Source organism: Phocoena sinus, chromosome 2, assembly GCF_008692025.1.
Source record: "Phocoena sinus isolate mPhoSin1 chromosome 2, mPhoSin1.pri, whole genome shotgun sequence".
Lineage (NCBI taxonomy): Eukaryota > Metazoa > Chordata > Mammalia > Artiodactyla > Phocoenidae > Phocoena > Phocoena sinus.
Genome location: NC_045764.1, coordinates 64,708,366 through 64,721,289, shown reverse-complemented (window position 1 = coordinate 64,721,289; position 12,924 = coordinate 64,708,366). Strand labels below are relative to the sequence as shown.

The following is a 12,924-nucleotide window of genomic DNA, read 5'->3' as shown; positions in this document are numbered from 1 at the left end:
CTGCCTCTGTGTGTAGGTTGCCTGAGGGCATCTGTTCTTCTCTCAGACAGGACAGAGTTAAAGTAGCAGCTGATGAGGGGCTCTGGCTCACTCAGGCCAGGGGGTGGTTGGGGAACGGAATTCAGGGCGAGCCTGTGGTGGCGGAGGCTGGCGTGATGTTGCAGCAGCCTGAGGTGCGCCATGTGTTCTCCCAAGGAGGCTGTCCCTGGATCACAGGACCCTGGCATTGGTGGGCTGCACCGGCTCCTGGGAGGGGAGGTGTGGATAGTGACCTGTGCTTGCACACAGGTTTCTTGGTGCCTGCAGCAGTAGCCTTAGCATTTCATGCCCGTCTCTGGTGTCCGCGCTGATAGCTGTGCCTTGCTCCCATCTCTGGAGCTCGTTTAGGCACTGCTCTGAATCCCCTCTCCTAGCGCACCCTGAAACAATGCTCTCTTGACTCTTGGGCAGTTCCAGACATTTTCCCGGAGTCCATCCCGGCTAGCTGTGGCACACTAGCCCCCTTCAGGCTGTGTTCACGCAGGCAACCCCGTCCTCTCCCTGGGATCTGACCTCTGAAGCCGTAGCCTCAGCTCCCAGCCCCCACACACCCCTGCAGGTGAGCAGACAAGCCTCTGAGGCTGGTGAGTGCTGGTCGGCCCCCATCCTCTGTGCGGGAATCTCTCCATTTTGCCCTCTGTACCCCTGTTGCTGCGCTCTCCTCCATGGCTCCAAAGCTTCCGCCCGGCCACCCCAGGTCTCCACCAGTGAAGGGGCTTTCCAGTGTGTGGAAACTTTTCCTCCTTCACAGCCACCTCCCAGAGGTGCAGGTCCTGTCCCTATTCTTTTGTCTCTGTTTTTTCTTTTTTCTTTTGCCCTACCCAGGTACTTGGGGAGTTTCTTGCCTTTTGGGAAGTCTGAGGGTCTTCTGCCAGCATTCATTAGGTGTTCTGTAGGAGTTGTTCCACATGTAGTTGTATTTCTGATGTATTTGTGGGGAGGAAGGTGATCTCCATGTCTTACTCCTCCACCATCTTGAAGGTCTCTGTCCATAAAATATACTTTAAATTTATCAAAAATCACATAAATTTTCATTCCCTTTAAAACAACTAAATCATATGGCAGACTGCTTCTAAATTTTGACCTCACTTTTTTCATCTCTCTAAAATCAGTAAGGCACATTTAAATATATCCTTATTATAAAAATACAAACTGCATTTCTCACAAATGATTTCTGGCCCTGATCCTGGCTTTGTCACTAGCTGTGTGACCTTGTATAATTTACTAAACTTCTCAGAGTATTCATTTCCTCATTTCTAAAATTAGAGTTTTACAGGAGATACATTCTACTTTCCTTTTTAACTCCATGGTAGTTTCTCTTTGTGCATTTTTTATTTACTTCTTTAGTCTAGGTCCTTTCTTTGTTTTCAGAAGCATTTGTAATGGCTCACACCCTAGAATACCTATTTGTGATCTCTTTGACCTTCCTTAATTCTAATATAATGTATATACTGATCAGGATAGGCTAGATTATATTACAGTAACAACTTCTCTAACCTCAGTGGATTAAATCCACAAAGTTTATTTCATGCTCATACTGTCAGTCTGCCCATAGTATGTGATCTGGGAACTTTACTCTGTGTTGTCCTCATTCCAGGACCAAGGCCTTCAAAGTACCCAACCTCTGGAGCTTTGCAAATTCTACAGTAGAGGTGAGAGAGAGAATAGCTATGTCATCATTGTCTGAAATGTTCCACCCAGAAGTAAACACATGTCACTTTTGTTCATATGACATTGGCCAAAGCAAGTCACATGACCTCACCTAACTTCAAAAGGGCATGAAGTGCTATCTCACAATGTGGCCAGGATGTGGGGAGACACAGGAATATTTGGCGAACAACTCTTATGACTATCCGTTATATTTTAAATCAAATGTTAACTTCTGGTAGAAGTGTCAATTAGTACTACATTTATGGAGGGAAATTTGCAAACATATCAAAAGGCCCAGAAATATGTCTACTACTTGGTTTAGTAGTTTCAGTTTTAGGAAATTATTGAACCAGATGTATAGAGATGTACCTTCAATAATTCATTCCTTGAATATATGTTTATTGAATATCTACTATGTAATGGGGAGCTGACATGGTCCATACCTTCGTGGAGCTATTTGCAGGAAAGGGGAGAGATAGTACCAGAAATAATTTAAATGAAACAGGTTAAGTGCTATGATTGGCAAGTATAGGCTAGTATGAAAGCATACAGGAAAATTTCTTCTGACCTGTTTTCCAGTTGGCTGATTCTCTCTTCAGCTGTGTAAAATCTGCTCTTCAAACCACCTCCATTAAATTTTTCATATCAGTTTTTGTAATTTTTCACTTCTTAAAAAGTTCTGCTTCAAATGTACTGAATTACTTTTTTTTTTTTTTTTTATGCGTTACGCGGGCCTCTCACTGTTGTGGCCTCTCCCGTTGCGGAGGACAGGCTCCGGACGCGCAGGCTCAGCGGCCATGGCTCACGGGCCCAGCCGCTCCGCGGCACGTGGGATCCTCCCAGACCGGGGCACGAACCCGTGTCCCCTGCATCGGCAGGCGGACTCTCAACCACTGCGCCACCAGGGAAGCCCTGAATTACTTTTTAAATTTTCTATCACTGAAGATATTTTCAAGTTTGTCTTTTATGAAGAAATTGTTTTCTCAAATTGTGACATCATTTTGAATGCCTACAAATCTTTTGGTAATAAAAATTAAAACTTACATGGTTATAATTTACTTTATTAAAATTTGCCAATATTCAGGGGGAAAAAAACATGATCCAGATTGTGTATACAGATTGCAACATTTAAAAATTTGCTCATATTGAGTATTGTAAGGTGATACAGTTAGGGTGTTAGGATTATGACTGATTTTAAAAAATTTTTCTAAACTGTATAATGTTATTACAGTAATATTATTTCATAGTTTTTAGAATGGAAGAAATTAGACTGGCCAAATCAACTTAAAAACAAAGTAAAAGTAATGATATTAATGGAGAATAATTTATTAATATCAATGGAGAGTTTTTAAAAGCTTTCACAGCTGTTTTGTCATTAAGAAAAACCTCTGATTTGCAACCATAAATTAAATAAAGATTGTTAAGAGTATAATTTTTATCCATTTTATCTTCATGATAGCAAGTTTGTTAAGCCTCTCCATGTGGAACTACAGTACAAAGAAAAATTATAGAAGCCTGCTTCCCCTTTCTTTTTTCTCTTCTCATTCTTTTTTCTTTCTTGTATTAGTTAGGTTTATCTCACATCAAGAGTGTGGAGCAGAGTTAAGAATGTACAGGTTTCTTTTAGAATTAAGACAGAAGAAGAAAATAAAGAGGAACATACTAACTTTTTCTTTGAGGGCGTATTTTCTATTAGCAAGTAGTTTGCGTCTCACAAAGAAAATCAGACTTGGAAAACTGAAGATATTTAGCATAAAAAAGGTTATACTTAATAATACTTTTTTACATTTTTCTTTTAGGAAGAAGAAAGGCGTATGGCATCTGTTGTAGCCAAAAAAGAGGAAGAGAAGAAGCGAGAAAGTCATAAGCAATCTTTGCTTAAGGTATTTTCTGTGATGTCTACATTCATATCTGTGCACACGCACTCACACACACTGAAGCTAGCTAGCTAATCAGCTAGAAAAGTAGTTTCCAAACTGTAAAGTTTTCATTCCTATCAGTAGAGTGTTGTTAATAAACAAACACCCTTAAAACTTTTATAAGTCACTACCTATAAATAAACTTGTACTTCTGAAATACAATATAATGTACATTATAAAACACATGCAAAAGATAGAAATTGTAAAAGAGATTAAAAATAAATAACAGAAGTTATAATTTTTTCCACACCAGTACATCACCATGTGTATCCTCAAGGCATGTGCATTTCATTTTGGAAACTGCTGTAGTAGACTATCATCTTTAATGATATATTTTAATGAGCTCTGCTACATGTTTTTTTTTTAAATGATGGCTTTTTGCATTAAAAAAATTTCTCCATTAGCTTCTCTGATATAGAGGTGGTAAAGGTTTTGAGGAGTATAGGAATTAAAGGTTTTTTAAACTGGTTTTTTATTATTTAACATATCAGATGTTAATTTCCTTAAAATGTTTTCTTTAAAAATATTTTATATTAACATAACAAAGTATAATAAATAAAGACAGCTTAAAGTTTATAGTTCTTATTATGATTCTACTATGTTCTGAAACTAAGGATATCACCCTGATTACCATTACTCATTCTTGTCTTGTGTAGGTGCTTTTCTTTTTAAAATTAAAATGGCATTCAGAATTTTAAAAAATGACTAATAGGGATACAAAGTTGTATCTTAGGGAACTTACTGGGGTGATGGAAATGTTATGAGTTAGCAGATATACACATTTGTCAAAACTGATCAAAGAGTACACTTGAACATGTGTATTTTACTCTATGAAAACTACTCCAAAATTAACAAACAAAACAAAACAAAACAAACTTGGTCCCAAGCCCTCTCAGCTCCAGGCTGCTACTTCAAAAGTAATTAGAACTGTTACTCAGTATGCTAAAATTTTCTCACCTGCTGTTATTGGTGATTTAACTCTAAGGCTTCCAGTGTAAGTAGAACCTAGTATAGGCAACAAATTGCACTTGACTCCATCTTTGAACTGAACATTTTTTATTATATACCCAATTCAGCTGCTTGTAACCATCAGTATTTTTGGAAATATGCCATTAAATTTTTAGGTAACATGTTTTTTAGATGTTTGGAAAATTTGTATGAAAACTTCAAAAAATACCCAATGCTTCTCTTGAAGTCGCTAAATAGGACTCTTTATGAGGGTTATTTAATTTTAAAAATTTTTAGTAAGAGGAAAAGTATAGGAAATCAGGAATTCTAGCTCTAGCTCAGATTCAGGGTCATGATATCAAAGACCCTCAGCATTTACTGGAGATTGTTTCATGTGACAACACATATTGATCATTAAGAAAATGGGATGGGTGATTATAGAGGGACAGGAAGAGTGTATGGACCTATATCTTCAGCCTTATCACTTTTCTATCTTTCTATTTTCTTTTCAAACTTGTAAATGAATGGAAGTGATAGTTATGGGATATGCTGGTGTGGTATTGCTTGGACTATAAAGAATGGACTCAAGGGGCAGAAGCTGAAAGTTGGCATCTTCTAAAATAATTGTCACTTTAACACAGACTTGGCAAATTGCCGTCTAGCTATAGTCATGATTGTACTAATATATGCCAAATGCATCCATGATCTTTGAGCATGAAATTTTTGGGGTGTACCCCCTTTTGCCTTACAGAATCTCTAGGCTTTCTTTTGCTCCTCTTTTTTTTGCTCCACAGACAACTAGAGCCCTTGTTTGGTCCCCTGGCCAACCAGCAATCCCCACCTGACCCCAGACTGCACTCTTGTTTTAAAATGTCTTCCCTTTTCTTGGCCTCAATGAAAATATCCATTTTCTTAGTCAACCTGGTGTTGATCTGATTTTAATAACCCAATTAAAGAAAGCTTAACTTTGGGATTGGTAGAGGAAAGTGTTTGCGTTTTCAGAGTATCTTGTTATAAATTTGTTAGCATACTCAGTGGTGTAAACTTTTGTGCCCTTTTTCTAAGCATCGCTATATCTACCTCACTTAGAATATTTATTTTTGCCGACTCCAAGTCAGCCAGAAAACCAAATGCATGGAGCCAGCATGATAGCCATCCTCCATTTACTCGCTGCCCCTGCCTCTTTCAAAGTAGCCTTGGTACTGAGTAAACATAGTGGTATTGCTTAGATTAAGAATTGGTTTGTCCCAGTCATCTGCAAATAACTGAAATAGAATTCTTTAAGGTAAGGTGCCTTTTTATCATAGATGTGGGGGGAAAATTTATAGTAGAATGGCAGATTCCTACTTGCTTTAGATAAGAAGGACATACATAAAATGTCAAAAAGGCTCAGAAGTATATACATATTAAGTATAACCCATTTAATTATATAAACACATTTGAAATTCCAAGCAATAGAAAAAAGAACCCATGCTAGAAACATTTTTAAATGCAGAAATAGAACTTTTAAAATGTTTAGTTTTAATTAAGCTTTGTCACCACTTTTCATTCCTATCCAATGCCATTTCTACATCTAAAATTTTAGATAGGCAAAGAGGTGGAACTAAACATAAGTATTCTGCATGTGTGAATGCACTGAGGGAATGGGCAGAGAATCTTCCTAACAGCCTTCACTGGCTCCAAAGAGAGCAGGTGAATCAGTGTCACACAGATGACTTTTCACTGGATGATTGTTCTCTTAGTAAAGAGAAAAGGGAAAGTGTCCATTTTCAGCACTCTGATTTAATCAATATGCCATTTAAAAATTAACTTGATAATGGATAATCTAGGATGCTATTAGTTATCTAGAAATATTTCAACCTAGTACAATTTCATTTAGTAGTCTATGTGTGATTATTAATTTTCAGACATTGTAATTTATGCTGTGAAGCTTGGAACATTGATCAGTCTCTCCTCCCTTCCCCCTGAAAGTATTCCACCATATTTGCCATAATTATTGAATAGGAAAATTAAAATATCATTAGTTTTTTCTTGCTGTGTTTAAACACAAAAGCATAATTTTCTGTCTAATTAAAACTTCACATAATGCTTGAATATATAAATTTCTGTCAAATTAAACTTTCAAATAGTGAATTTTCTTATCTCCAATGGAAGTAATTTTTGTTTTGTATATAATTTGTTGAGGATGATAGAGCATCGTTGAGATGGTTGATTGCATAGGTTAAATAAAGGCCACTTATACTGTGTTTTAGAATACATATTTGGTAGCTACTTTTAAGTAACAGACTCCTTTTAAAGGTGTGATGAGTAGTACAAACAATATGCTCCTTGGACTCTCCTGCTACAAAAATTGCATTATGTAATTCTTGTCCCAATGAACTTTTTCATAGGAGAAGAAAAGGTTAACAATTAACAACGTAGCTCGAAAGTGGGACTTGCAACAACATCGAATTACCAATATTGCTACAAACCAAGATAGAAAAGATTCAGACTCTCAGGACCACTGTCAGAACGATGGAAGCACCATCTCTGCATTTCCAGAGGAAACAGGGTATGCAATGGTATTCTTTCCAGGTACTAGTATCTTTGGAGAACTGAATTTGGAGCAGAAACAGGAAAACATTTGACATATAATTATTTTAAGATAGTTTTCTTAAGAAAACCTACTGAAATTAGCAGTAGGTTTTAAAAGTTAAGATGGAAATATTGAAAATATAAGCTGACCCCTAATTTAAAAACCCTTCAGTAGTTTCTTATTTTTCATAGGAATAAATCTAGATTACTTAATATAGCCTGTGAGACCCTCTACCCACCTCACCTATTTTATCCCATACCATCAGCCACTTTATTCTTGTGCTGCAGCCTCAGTGATTTCCAGTTCAGTTACTTCCTACTTCAGAACCCTTCTCTTACAAACAGTTGTATTCTCCCCTGCCCTACTTCCCTCACCCTACCCTGGCTAACTATCACTCAGCCTGGAGGTCTTAAATTTAAACCTCACTTCCCCTGAAAAGCCTTCCCTAACGACTTCCTGGAGACTAGGCTAGATCAGATACCTTTTTTTCTCCCAGTACTATGCACTTGCCCTTGTTAGCACTTATCATGACCATAATTAAATAAATAGTGGGTAATTAGTTGTTTCATAACTGTCTTCCCCACTAGAATGTAAGCTTCTCAAGGAAAAGAATCCTGATTGTCTTAACCTCTGTTGTTTCCCCAGTAGCTATCACAAATCCTTACTCCTTAACTATTAGTATTAAGCAATTCGGCATAAAATCTGAATAGTTACTCCAGTTCTGTTCTATAATATCTGTCTATTCCAGTGGCTCACAGCCTCTTTCTTCTATGACACATTGGTCAGATAACACATATCCCTTGATTTATGAGCAAATCTGAGGACGCTTTCTAGACTTGACATATTTCTCTTCCTCTCAAGAAGGCATACTAGAATCAAGTAAATGAGAGGAATATAAAGCATATATATCTTCATAGTTTATTTATAATTTAAAAACATATATATATAATTTAAAACTTAAAAATCAAAGATAGAATGCACTGCAGTTTTGTTTCAGTTGACGCACGGTTATCTAATGACCAAACCAAATTCTGAAACACATTTCAAACTAAACATAATATAGCTTTTAAGTTTTCAGCCAGTATTCTTTAAGCTTTCCATATATGAAGAATGCGATAAAGTCATTTAAGAGGAATTAGAATAATATTTTGGAAGTTTACTGGAGTTAAAGAGTTTGACATATATTTTAAAGACAAATATACTTTTTTTTTTTTTTTGGTGGTACGCGGGCTTTTCACTGTCGTGGCCTCTCCCGTTGCGGAGCACAGGCTCCGGATGCACAGGCTCAGCGGCCATGGCTCACGGGCCCAGCTGCTCTGCGGTATGTGGGATCTTCCCGGACTGGGGCACGAACCCGTGTCCCCTGCATCGGCAGGCGGACTCTCAACCACTGCGCCACCAGGGAAGCCCCAAAGACAAATATACTTTTTTTTTTTTTGCGTTATACGGGCCTCTCACTGTTGTGGCCTCTCCCATTGCGGAGCAGAGGCTCCGGACGCGCAGGCTCAGCTTCCATGGCTCACGGGCCCAGCTGCTCCGCCGCATGTGGGATCTTCCCGGACCGGGGCACGAACCCACGTCCCCTGCATCGGCAGGCGGACTCTCAACCACTGCGCCACCAGGGAAGCCCGACAAATATACTTTTACAATTTTAGTTATAAGATTAATTTATATTGATCAATGTACCTCCTTCAGCTCACTTGGGTATCCACATGGTAGAGTTTCTCAGATCTTTTAGCTAGAAAAATAAGGAAACAAGAATTAAAATTCTAATTAAGTAATGATTTGTATAACAGATACATCACTTATATTGCCCTGGAGCTTTATTTAATATTTTTTAAATGTCAAAATATAATTTTACTTGGCTAGAACTATGCTTTATAAAATTAAATCTTTATATCATTGGGCTTTAGATTTATGAAATACTATACAAGTCAGTTCTATTTCTGATTTATCTTTTATTAAAAAAATTTTTTTACCTTCCTTAAGAAGGTTTCCTAGTACCAGGTTTATACAAATAATCTTATAAATTTTATTCTAAAATTTTAATAAGGTTTTAAAATTACTCCTTTAATACGTCAAATTTATTTTTATATATGGTGTTAGGTAAGAGTGTAACTTGATTTTATTTCAATTGACTAGTTAATTTTCTAATAGCATTCCTCAATTAAATTATTGTCTTTTATAATGAGAATGCCATTTTCATGTTATTTTAGGTTCCCATAAATATTGGATATACTTCTGAACTCTCTATTCCATGTCACTAATCTACTTTTATGTCTTAATGCCAATTCCAGACTCTTTTGATTATTGTCATTTTATACTAAGTTTTAATATCTAGTAAGGGAAATATGCTTTCACTATTCTTTTCAAAGTTTCAGTTCTTACACACTTGTTCTTACATGTGAACTTTAAAATCATTTAATCTAAATGGAAATGTTAGAATCTTATTCAAATGGCATTTAAGTTGTTTATTTCAGTAGGATTAACATTCTTAAGATAATAAATCAGCACTTTAAAAATCATGGTATATCTCTCCATACTTTTCAGGTATACTAGGGAGCTAACTGGGGAAGTGTTGCGTTACTGAAGGAAAATCCTGAGGAAATAAAGGAGGTTATAGACCATGCAACTGTAGCAACTACAGTCTGAATTGTTGAGTGAGTATTCCAGGAGCACAGAGTAGCAAGGTGTATCAGTAGAGAAGCTAAATGTTTTATAAAGAATAAGGAGATGAAGGATCAAGATGAAGGATCAAAGATAAGGGGGCCTTCCCTGGTGGCGCAGTGGTTGAGAGTCCGCCTGCTGATGCAGGGGACATGGGTTCGTGCCCCGGTCCGGGAAGATCCCACATGCCATGGAGCAGCTGGGCCCATGAGCCATGGCCGTTGAGCCTGCACGTCCGGAGCCTGTGCTCTGCAATGGGAAAGGCCACGACAGTGAAAGGCCTGCGTACCTCAAAAAGAAAAAACAAGATAAAGAATTTAAAAATTCAAGTATAATGATGAAAGAAACGATGGACCATATGGTTAGGTTACTTTTTTTTTTTAATTAATTGCTTTTTTATTATGGTAAGAACACATTATGAAATCTATCCTCTTAACACATTTTTAAGAGTACTATGCAGTATTAATAAATATAGGCACCACATTTTATGGCAGATCTCTAAAGTGTAACAGAAACTTTATACCTATTAAAAACAACTCCCCATTTCTCCGTGCCTCCCCCAGCCCCTGACAACCACCACTGTATTCTTTTTTTTTTAACGTCTTTATTAGAGTATAATTACTTTACAATGGTGTGTTAGTTTCTGCTTTATAACAAAGTGAATCAGTTATACATATACGTATGTCCCCATATCTCTTCCCTCTTGCGTCCCCCTCCCTCCCACCCTCCCTATCCCACCCCTTAGGTGGTCACAAAGCATCGAGCTGACCTACCTGTGCTATGTGGCTGCTTCCCACTAGCTATCTATTTTACGTTTGGTAGTGTACATGTGTACATGCAACTCTTTCACTTTGTCCCAGCTTACCATTCCCCGTCCCCGTATCCTCAAGTCCATTCTCTAGTAGGTCTGTATCTTTATTCTCGTCTTGCCCCTAGATTCTTCATGACCATTTTTTTTTTTTTTTAGATTCCATATATATGTGTTAGCATACAGTATTTGTTTTTCTCTTTCTGACTTACTTCACTCTGTATGACAGACTCTACGTCCATCCACCTCACTACAGATAACTCAATTTCGTTTCTTTTTATGGCTAACATTCCATTATATATATGTGCCACATCTTCTTTATCCACTCGTCTGTTGATGGACACTTAGGTTTCTTCCATGTTCTGGCTATTGTAAATAGAGCTGCAATGAACATTTTGGTACATGACTCTTTTTGAATTATGGTTTTCTCAGGGTAGATGTCCAGTAGTGGGATTGCTGGGTCGTATGGTAGTTTTATTTTTAGTTCTTTAAGGAACCTCCATACTATTCTCCATAGTGGCTGCATCAATTTACATTCCTACCAACAGAGCGTGAGGGTTCCCTTTTCTCCAAACCCTCTCCAGCATTTATTGTTTCTAGATTTTTTGATGATGGCCATTCTGACTGGTGTGAGATGATACCTCATTGTAGATTTGATTTGCATTTCTCTAATGATTAATGATGTTGAGCATTCTTTCATGTGTTTGTTGGCAATCTGTATATCTTCTTTGGAGAAATGTCTATTTAGGTCTTCTGCCCATTTTTGGATTGGGTTGTTTGTTTTTTTGTTATTGAGCTGCATGAGCTGCTTGTAAAGTTTGGAGATTAATCCTTTGTCAGTTGCTTCATTTGCAAATATTTTCTCCCATTCTGATGGTTCTCTTTTCGTCTTGTTTATGGTTTCCTTTGCTGTGCAAAAACTTTTAAGTTTCATTAATTCCCACTTGTTTGTTTTTATTTCCATTTCTCTAGGAGGTGGGTCAAAAAGGATCTTACTGTGATTTATGTCATACAGTGTTCTGCCTATGTTTGCCTCTAAGAGTTTGATAGTTTCTGGCCTTAGATTTAGGTCTTTAATCTATTTTGACTTTATTTTTGTGTATGCTGCTAGGGCGTGTTCTAATTTCATTCTTTTACATGTAGCTGTCCAGTTTTCCCAGCACCACTTATTGAAGAGGCTGTCCTTTCTCCACTATATATTCTTGTATCCTTTATCAAAGATAAGATGACCATATGTGCGTGGGTTTATCTCTGGGCTTTCTATCCTGTTCCATTGATCTATCTTTCTGTTTTTGTGCCAGTACCATACTGTCTTGATTACTGTAGCTTTGTAGTATAGTCTGAAGCTAGGGAGCCTGATTCCTCCAGCTCTGTTTTTCTTTCTCAAGATTGCTTTGGCTATTCGGGGTCTTTTGTGTTTCCATACAAATTGTGAAATTTTTTGTTCTAGTTTTGTGAAAAATGTCAGTGGTAGTTTGATAGGGATTGTATTGAGTATGTAGATTGCTTTGGGTAGTAGAGTCATTTTCACAATGTTGGTTCTTCCAATCCAAGAACATGGTATATCTCTCCATCTATTTGTATCATCTTTAATTTCTTTCATCAGTGTCTTATAATTTTCTGCATACAGATCTTTTGTCTCCTTAGGTAGGTTTATTCCTAGGTATTTTATTCTTTTTGCAATGGTAAATGGTAGTGTTTTCTTAATTTCACTTTCAGATTTTTCATCATTAGTGTATAGGAATGGCAGAGATTTCTGTGCATTAATTTTGTATCTTGCTACTTTACCAGATTCATTGATTAGCTCTAGTAGTTTTCTGGTAGCATCTTTAGGATTTTCTATGTATAGTATCATGTCATCTGCAAACAGTGACACCTTTACTTTTTCTTTTCCGATTTGGATTTTTTAAATTTTTTTTTCTTCTCTGATTGCTGTGGCTAAAACTTCCAAAACTATGTTGAATAATATTGGTGAGAGTGGGCAACCTTGTCTTCTTCCTGATCTTAGTGGAAATGGTTTCAGTTTTTCACCATTGCGGAGGATATTGGCTGTGGGTTTGTCCTATAAGGCCTTTATTATGTTGAGGAAAGTTCTCTCTTTGCCTACTTTCTGGAGGGTTTTTATCATAAATGGGTGTTGAATTTTGTCAAAAGCTTTCTCTGCATCTATTGAGATGATCATATGGTTTTTCTCCTTCAGTTTGTTAATATAGTGTATCACATTGATTGATTTGCATATATTGAAGAATCCTTGCATCCTGGGATAAACCCCGCTTGATCATGGTGTATGATCCTTTTAATGTGCTGTTGGATTCTGT

General features: G+C 37.1%; 1 protein-coding gene across 2 annotated transcripts in view; it reads left to right on the top strand.

The window, feature by feature from the left end:
* The window catches only part of LRRC49 (leucine rich repeat containing 49), a 127,891-nt gene that overhangs the window by 83,094 nt on the left and 31,873 nt on the right, over positions 1-12,924 (top strand). For both annotated transcript variants that reach the window (XM_032624009.1, XM_032624011.1), the window contains 2 exons: positions 3,489-3,572; positions 6,947-7,107. In XM_032624009.1, the coding sequence (XP_032479900.1) occupies positions 3,489-3,572; positions 6,947-7,107 (245 nt within the window). The remainder of the gene's footprint in view (positions 1-3,488; positions 3,573-6,946; positions 7,108-12,924) is intronic.